The following is a 9,912-nucleotide window of genomic DNA, read 5'->3' as shown; positions in this document are numbered from 1 at the left end:
TTTCGAAAAAAGGCTCGAAGGACCAAGTCGCATACATCAATCAACTCAGTTCGACGATTTGAGATGATGTCTGTATATGTGTATGTATGTATGTCTGTGAGCAAAATAAGTTCACTCACTTTTAAGGCATTTTCCTTTGGTAGATTTTTCGGATTATAGCTCGAATCGAACCGGAAATTTACCGCTTTTAAAATGGTATTATAAATGGTCCGGATCGGTTACGGCGTTCCGGAGCTATGGCCATTTCAGTGATCCGGACCAGCACCGGTAGAACTGGTTGCATATAAAACTGAAGCTGGTCCCATCAAACTGCGGCGATTTTTATAACCTGACCTGAATGGTTGACGAATTTTGTGCGGATATCAATACTGGAGGCCAGACATTTCACGATATAGGCCTTAAATCCAATATGGCTGCTCCAAATTCAAGATGGCGGATGTTTAATGGTGTTTTAGATTTTAAACACATGCAATATGGGTATATTTAGTATGAGGAAGAAGTCCGCAATCCATTATCAAAATTCAGAGATTCGAATATGGCGGTCTAAAATCAAATATGGTGGGTCAAAATTCAAAATGGCGGCTGTTTAATGGAGTTTTAGAACCTAACATAACGCAATGTGGGTATATTTGAAATGGGGAAGAAGTTTGGACTCTAAAAATGGCTACGACCAGGATATCCAAGATGGTGGCTCCAAATTCAAGATGGCGGTTATTTAATTGTGTTTTAGGATCTAAAACCATCCAAGAATGGCAACCAGAATGCACAGATGGCGTCTCAAAATTCAATATGGTGGCTGTTCAATGATGTTTTGCATTAATAAATCATTCAATATGGGTATATTTGGTAGAAGAAGGATTCCAGGATTCTAAAAGTAGCAATCAGAATTTCCAAGATAACGGTCTGAAATCCAAGATGGCGACTTCAAAGTCAAGATTACGGCTGTTCAATAGAGTTTTAGGTCCAGAAGCCACGCAAAATGGATATATTTAGTATGAGGAAGATGTCTGGACTCCAGAACTTGCGACCAAAATATCCAAGATGGCACCTAAAATCCAAGATGGTGGCTCCAAATTCAAGATGGCGGCTGTTTAATGGAGCTTTAGGCCCTAAAATCACGCAATATGGGTATATTTGGTATGGGAAAGATGTCCGGAGTCCAAAAATGGCGACAAGAATATCCAAGATGGCGGTCTAAAATCCAATAGGACGGCTTCAAATTCAAGACGGCGGCTGTTTATTGAAGTTTTAGGCCCTTTAACCACGTAATATGGGTATATTTGGTAGATGACCGGAGTTCAAAAATAACGACCAGAATATCCAAGATGACGCCTCAAAATTCAAAATTGTTGTTCTTTCAAATGACATTTCTGGAACTCCCAGAAGAATACCGGAAAAAATAGGAATAGGAATGAGGAAATCCCAGAAGGATCTCCTGAAAAAATGCTGGAAATAACTCGTGAAGAAATTCCGGAAGGATACCCTGGAAAAAATCCGCAAGAAACTCCGGGAGGAATACCATAAGGGATTCTTAAAACAATTCCTGGAAGCATCCGGGAAGGAATTCCTGGAGGAATCCTAGAAGAAAAAATCTCTAAGGAATCATGGATGACTCCTGGAACAATACTGGTTGACTTTCTTGAGGTAATCCAGGCTGCATTTTCTGAGATTCTTGGAGATATCCCAGAAGGATCTCCTGGACCACAATGATACATATTGCCCTTTAACTGACATTTTACCAGATACTACTACCAGATACGATCAGATACTAATTAGACACTAGCAAAACAAACTGCTTGGTGGGTAGGTATGGGGCTGTTCATAAACCACGTAGACCAAATTTTGACCATCTCAGACCCCCACTCCCCCCCTCGTAGACTTTTGTCCATACAAAAATTTTGAAATTTGTATGGAGCGTAGACTTTGGCCAGACCCAAACGTCGTTTTTACGTTTCAACCTACTTTTTTATTTTTTCGGTCATCTTCAGAAACTGTCATACAAATACAATAGAAAAGAACAAAAAAAAAACATTCACAAATAACAAACATTTCACAATTCATAAAATTGACAAAAACACAACACTTACAAATCCGCCGCCGCCGTCTTCAGAAACTGTCATACAAATACAATAGAAAAGAACAAAAAAAAAAAACATTCACAAATAACAAACATTTCACAATTCATAAAATTGACAAAAACACAACACTTACAAATCCGCCGTCCGTCCGTTTCCCAAGGCGGTACTTTTCATTCTAATTAATTAGCCTACTTCTCTGTGTCGTCGTTCGGTTCGCTGTTGCTCGTCTTTCAGTTTATTAATTAAATTGTTGTATGTGTTGGAGAATCCGTCTACGTCACGCTGCAAGTTTACCGTCGTGTCTTTCTTTACTTTTATGTGGATCACCTTATGAATTGTGAAATGTTTGTAATTTGTGAATGTTTTTTTTTGTTCTTTTCTATTGTATTTGTATGACAGTTTCTGAAGATGACCGAAAAAATAAAAAAAGTAGGTTGAAACGTAAAAACGACGTTTAATTGCAGTTCAGTATCACCGAGAAAAACCAATCAAAACCAACAAATGAAGCAAACGGTGATCAAAACCAAATAATATCAAATAGTTTGGTGAAAGAAAAAACGTGACAAAAGCACAATGTTTTTCGTGAATACCGTGAAAAGGAAGTACGGAAGACAAGTAAGCAGCTGGGTTAAATCACTGCTGAAAACGGCAATTAAGATGGCGAAAGCAAAAAACCGATTGAAGTTCATGCTCAATTGTCGAAGATGCAAACTAGTTCCAAATTGCCTAAACTATAAGCTCAGTTTGAACCTGGTGAACCCTGTTTCCGTGGCCAAACTGAACAAGCTAGTCCACAAACAGAAAATCAAACTGATTAGTGTGACAATCCAGGACACAAAAAGGACGCTCCAACGACTGAAGAAAACGAAGCAGTACCTGAAAAGGAAGGTCGAAGAAACTACGAGCGTCGAGGACTGGCAATACGTGTTGCAAATGGTGGAAAAAAGTGCAAGAAACACGTACACGAAGACGAAAACGGTAGAGACAAGAAAACTGGAAGCGCTAAAGATGGAGAAAGTTCGGAGTCAACATCGGAATCGCGAATGGATCGAAAACACAACAATGGAAGAATTACCGGACTTCGTGGAGAGAACCCTTCTTCTCGGTCCCAACTTCAACATCCAAAACAGAAGAACGATTCCGTACGTAAGGTTCGTGGCCGACGTCGAAACAGCGATAAAGAGAAAACCCGAAGCAGAAGAAATTAGAGGCGAAGTTTCAACGATCATGTCGAACTACGTCAACTACCAACGACAGCCAAAGACGAAGGAGAACGAGTGGATACTCAAGGAGATCATAAGGACCCGAAAGTTCCTGAACGAGCATCCCGATCTGTACGTAACAAGGGCAGACAAAGGCAACAAAACCGTGGTATTGTCTGCTACGGAATATCGTGAAAAAATGGCGGAAATGGTGAGTGACACGAACACGTACAAACCGTTGAACGAAAACCCTACGAACCGTACCTTGAAGAAACTCAACACGATCATCGAGGAATGGTGGAAGGACGGTCACATCGAGACACAAACAAAAAACAGACTCAAGGTTTATAACTGTCACCCACCAAGAATCTATGGGCTGCCAAAAATTCATAAACAGAACAGACCTCTCCGCCCTGTAGTATCAACCATAGGAACTGCAACATATCGTGTGGCACAATTCCTTGCAGAAATCTTGGGAAACGTCGTGGGTAAAACGCAGTACCATGTGCGCAACAGCTTCGATTTTGCTAATGAAATTTCGCACGTGGTCGTCCCAGATGGTTGCATCATGTACTCGCTGGACGTGGTATCCCTCTACACCAACGTCCCGGTCGAAAAAGTATACCAACTAGTGGAAGCAAAATGGAAAGAAATACAAGAATACACCACAATTTCATGGGACAGAGTCAAACATGCCATGAAAACTGTCCTGGAAGCATCGTTTTTCCAGTATGACGGGAAATTCTACTGCCAAACAACGGGGGTCCCCATGGGATCCCCCCTTTCTCCAGTAGTGGCGAACCTCATCATGGAGAAGGTAGAACAGGAGGCCATAACACAACTAGAGGAGAAAAACATCACCCTGTCCATATACAGACGGTACGTCGACGACTGCTTCATTGTTGGGAGAAGAGAAGATGTGGAGAAAGTGGTGGAGCAGTTCAACGTCATCGACGAGAAGCTACAGTTCACCGTGGAGGAAGAAATGGATGAGGCACTTCGGTTCCTGGATCTCACACTCTCGCGAAGTGGTGAGAGGATTCGGAAAATGTGGTTCCCGAAGCAGAAAGATGGTCGCTATCTAGACTACCACTCGGAGAGCCCGCATACTCACAAGGTAAACACGATGATCGCACTCATCGATCGGGCACTCAAGCTCACGGACCCAGATCGAAGGAGGGGGGAAAGCATTGGAATGGTAAAAAAGATTCTCCGCAACAACAACTACCCGGAGGATCTCATAAAACGTACGTTAACAGACCGAGTCCATCTACTCTACAACACGATGAACGAAGAACGAAGAGAAAAAAGAGGAATCGAAAAAGTACGTGTCCATCCCATACATCCCGGGTCTCAGTGAGAAGGTGAGCAAAACGCTGAAACAGCACGAAATCACAGCTTCATTCAAGCCATGTGATAAGGTGAAAAACACGGTTTTCACCAAGCTCAAAGATGCCATACCACCAATGAAGCAAACAAATGTGGTATATTCAATCCCTTGTGGGGCGTGCGAGGAAAAAGAGTACATTGGACAAACGTCACAAACTCTAGACAAGCGCATTGCGCAACACCGAAACTCAATACGCACCAAAGCATCAGCTACGGGACTCACCCAACACGCGGTCGAAAACGGTCATCACTTTGACTTCTCCAGAACTCGCATTCTGGAGAGAATCGACAACTACGCGAGTAGGCTAACAGCCGAGGTGATCCACATAAAAGTAAAGAAAGACACGACGGTAAACTTGCAGCGTGACGTAGACGGATTCTCCAACACATACAACAATTTAATTAATAAACTGAAAGACGAGCAACAGCGAACCGAACGACGACACAGAGAAGTAGGCTAATTAATTAGAATGAAAAGTACCGCCTTGGGAAACGGACGGACGGCGGATTTGTAAGTGTTGTGTTTTTGTCAATTTTATGAATTGTGAAATGTTTATTATTTGTGAATGTTTTTTTTTGTTCTTTTCTATTGTATTTGTATGACAGTTTCTGAAGATGACCGAAAAAATAAAAAAAGTAGGTTGAAACGTAAAAACGACGTTTAATTGCAGTTCAGTATCACCGAGAAAAACCAATCAAAACCAACAAACAGCACGTACTTTGCACACTAGAATATCCACAAGCACCCCTGGAGACACCCAAATGGCGAAGTTTGCAACCAAATCGACCATGTGCTGGTAGATGGCCGACACTTCTCGGACGTCATTGATGTTAGAACTTTTCGAGGTCCCAACATAGACTCAGATCACTACCTCGTAGTTAGTAAGATTCGAGCTCGGTTATCAACCGTGTCGGACTCTAAGAACCGGCGATCGATGCGTTTCAACATCCAGCGTTTTTCAGCAGACGGTACGGTAGCTGACTATCACCAGAAGCTGGACGAGCGGAGCTGGTGTGATGGTTAGAACACTTGACTATCACGCCGAGGACCTGGGATTGAATCCCACGCTCAACAAACTCGCAAAATGTGAATTCTTCCTTCGGAAGGGAAGTAAAGCGTGGGTCCCGAGGTGAACTAGTCTAGGGCTAGAAATCTCGTTCATACAGATAAAAAAAACTATTGTCCTTATAATTGTCAATTCTTCATCTGCTCATTATAACCAATATTCATATTCAATAGATTTTGATCCACTGATTCAGAATCTTACCTAAGAATTTCTGTAACACGTAAATTTTTTGAGAAAAAATATAATTGAAATCAACGAGAACGATAATCTCAACACTCTGTGGGAGTCTATCCACGGAGCGATGAGTACGGCAGCGCGGGAGGTGATAGACACTGCTCAAAGACGACCTAGGAACTGCTGATTCGACGAGGAGTGTCAGAGGCTAACGGATGAGAAAAATGTCACCAGTAGCCGGATGCTGGTTTCTGGGACCCGGCAGAGCAAGGAGCGATATAGGGAAGCGAGAGTATCCGAAAAACGAAACCATCGCAGAAAGAGAAAAAAATACCATGAGGAAAATGTGTGATTGCTCAGGCGCAAGAAAGTATGGAGTAGAATGATATGTGGAGATTTTACGAAACTGTCAATGGCGTGCGGAGAAATACAGCGCCTTCTCTCGTCATGCACAACGACCATGAAGGAAACTTGCTGACAGACAAAACAATGATGGCTGCCAGGTGGAGAGAGCACTTCGAGGAGTTGATGAACGGTGGGAATGGAAGAGCGACAGACAGAATTCGAATCGACAACGCCGACAAATCACACCTTTCATCATAATCAGAATCAGAAGGAAATCAAGGATCTAGAAAAATAAGCAATTAAATCGTATTACATGTTTAAAAAATCATCAGCAGTCTCTCAGGGAGTACTACATTAGTCTTCTTAGAGGAATATCCTGCAACTACGTTGCTCCTGAAATATTCCTTCAGTTGAGAGAAATTTCGAAAAGACAGTTTCAGAAAATTCAGGAGTTTTTGGTACTGATTTAAACAAAAATTCGTATTTTTTTTCAATAGATGTTTCCAAAATGTTTCCTTCTGCTTGCTTTTTAAATCGATGAAAAATGAAAATTCGAGAAAAAATAGTTTGAATTTGACCATCCTGAGCTACTTGGAAAATTTTGAGATTGAAAGCCAGTTTTCTTCAGGAAAAAAGGAAAAAAGGTACCAAATCGTAGAAACATTCGTAGAAGAATCATTTGAGAAATTTACTAGTGGAATTTCTGGAGCAGTCCCAAGATAAACTCTTGAAGGAATTTTTCGAGAAAGGTTTTTTTTTTAAGAAATATCTGAAGGAATTTTTGTAATAAATGTCAATGAATAAATCCCAGGAGGAATTCTTGGAAGAATACCTGAACGAACTTCAGGAAACATCACTGGAAACATTTCTACTAATTTCTAAAAAAAAATCCTTAAAAAATTGTTGAAAACATACCTTTATACAATTTTTGAAGGAATCTATGGGAGATCCCAACAGGATCTTGTAGAGGAACCTCTGGATTCCAGAGTCTGGAAGAATTCTCATTAGAAGTTCAGGAGATAACCCTGGGTAATTCTCGCTGAGACCGGCCCACTATTTACACCTTGTCTTCAAAAATGTTTAAGGTGCCGATTTTCTGAAAGCCCTCGCCTAAAAAGTAAGAAAAATGCATTTGGTTACTCAAATTGATGGACCCCCCGTTAGTTAGAGCCACAGCAATTTTTGCAGACCCCTCGATTTTGGTCAAATGGTGGCTCATTTAAACCGTTATTACTCAAAAGTTTCTCCAACAACCACCTCAAAACGAATTGTTGTTGAAAAGAGGAAAGATAGAGCTACTATTTACAATAATAAAAAGTTGGGTCGGCCATATTGATTTTGGCCGCCATCTTGGATTTTTATACCAAAACATTTTTTTCACCATGAGGGCAACCACCGATTTTCAAAATTTTTACATCAATTGAAAGCTGGGACATTTATACATAACATATCAAAAAATTAGAGATGTCTTTTTCTTCTTCTAAAAGCTATCTGCCGTTTCGTAAATTATGCCACTTTTGTGCACTGGGCCCGTTTACATAAATGCAGCGTTATTTCGCAGTGTTTACGAACACGAATTAAAATTCTGAACCCACTAATGGAAAGCTGAAAGTTCAAGCTTTTCAAAACACTAAAAAAGTTATAAAAACAATGCCCGCATCATTGAGAAACAGGCAAAAACGGAAACGAATCTCCGATTTGGCCAAATTTTGCGGCACGCGCCTTTGTGTATACATGCAGGCGTAAACTCGGATGCTGTTGTATGTCTTTGCCGGTGCGCATGGAAATGTATGGAGAAAACGTGGCATAATTTACAAAACTGCAGATAACTTTTGAAAGAAGAAAAAGACATCTCTAATTTTTTGATATGTTATGTATAAATGTCCCAGCTTTCAATTGATGCAAAAATTTTGAAAATCGGTGGTTGCCCTCATGGTGAAAAAAATGTCTTGGTATAAAAATCCAAGATGGCGGCCAAAATCAATATGGCCGACCCAACTTTTTATTATTGTAAATAGTAGCTCTATCTTTCCTCTTTTCAACAACAATTCGTTTTGAGGTGGTTGTTGGAGAAACTTTTGAGTAATAACGGTTTAAGTGAGCCACCATTTGACCAAAATCGAGGGGTCTGCAAAAATTGCTGTGGCTCTAACTAACGGGGGGTCCATCAATTTGAGTAACCAAATGCATTTTTCTTACTTTTTAGGCGAGGGCTTTCAGAAAATCGGCACCTTAAACATTTTTGAAGACAAGGTGTAAATAGTGGGCCGGTCTCAGCGAGAATTACCCCCTGCTAAAATCCCTCTGGATTTTTAGTGGATTTGGTGGATTCTTGCTATAATTTCTAGCGGCATTTCTCAAGAGTTCCCTGGAAAATTATACTGGGATTCTAGAAAAAATCCCAGTAAGAATTCATGAATAAATCACTGGAGAGGTTTCTGAAGAAATCCTTGGAAGTGATTCTATATTGATTCTCATATTGATTCAATGAAGAAATTTCTGAAGAAGGAAAGTACACTTGAAGTGCATTTCTGTGGAAGTTGCAGGGAAAAAAACTCTGGGAATCCATGGAAATAGTTCTCAAAGACTCCTGCAGGGTTTCATGGAGGTCATGGAAGGGCTCTCCGGAGATTTTTTCAGAGATACTTGTAAAGAACTTCACGTAAAAAAATCGAGAAATTTCTGATTTAGTTTTTGAAATGATCCCTGGAATAATCAGAAGAAACCCTCAAATTTCGGAAGAAACATCGATGAAGAAATGGAGGAAGAACCCATGGAAATCGCATCCTAGAAGAATTTCTCAAGAAATTTCTGGAGGGATGACTGGAGAAAAATAAGGAATACTTTCTGGAAGATTTCCTGGAAAAATCCTTAAAAATATAATCTTTGAAGAACATTTTAAATCCCAGGAAATTGAGTGCCAACATTTCGAAAGGGAGTAACTGCATTTGAAAACATCCGATTCTTACAACAATGTGGATCACGTACAAAACAATAATCTGGAAAAAGGCTGCCGTGGTACGCATTACTGTCCCATGTTATATGGGATTAACACATAACATGGGATAATTGGGCGTAGAACGGCAGTAAAATGGTGTAGTTTCAAAAATTGAGTTATGCTCTTTTGAAAGGAATGCTGCAATTTGTCGAGATACTTCGAGAAAAACCATGAAGCAATTTTTGAAGGAATCCCAAGATAATTTCCAAGAAGATTTTTCTCAGAAATTTCTAGAGAAACTCATGGAGAAATCATAAGACGGCACCTTTGTTTTTGTAGGAGCCCCTGAAGGAATATTTGCAAGAACTCATAAAAAAAACTCCTAGATAAGCGTCTAGAGGAATTTCTAGAAGAATTCCTTGAAAAAAAATCTCAAGAGGTTCTCAAGAATTTCTGAAGCAGTTACCAATCGCCAAGAAAATATATCAAGAAAATATTGCTGAAAATTCAAGAAACATTCCTGTGGAAATGTGGAGCACTTTCCGTTTGAATCCCAGGAGGTATTTCAGGAAATTTTCCGAGAAATTTCTTGAAATATGACAAAAATGAACAAGAATAATCTCTGAAACAATTTCTGAAGCAATTCCTGAGATAATCTCTGGAAAACAGAAACCTTACGGAAGAAATCCCAGAAGAAATTTGTGAAATAATCCCAGCAG

The 9,912-nt window shown here is 40.1% G+C and overlaps 1 protein-coding gene across 1 annotated transcript; it reads left to right on the top strand.

Moving 5' to 3' along the window:
* The first annotated feature begins 2,651 nt into the window (after positions 1-2,651).
* On the top strand, positions 2,652-5,130 carry LOC134291055 (uncharacterized). The gene is made up of 3 exons (XM_062858335.1): positions 2,652-3,588; positions 3,748-4,478; positions 4,576-5,130. The coding sequence occupies exons 1-3, from the start codon at positions 2,652-2,654 to the stop codon at positions 5,128-5,130; spliced, it is 2,223 nt and encodes a 740-aa protein (XP_062714319.1).
* Positions 5,131-9,912: the final 4,782 nt, after the last annotated feature.

This window comes from Aedes albopictus, chromosome 3 (assembly GCF_035046485.1).
Source record: "Aedes albopictus strain Foshan chromosome 3, AalbF5, whole genome shotgun sequence".
Lineage (NCBI taxonomy): Eukaryota > Metazoa > Arthropoda > Insecta > Diptera > Culicidae > Aedes > Aedes albopictus.
The sequence above is the reverse complement of the archived record's forward strand: the minus strand, read 5'-3'. Positions and strand labels throughout refer to the sequence as shown.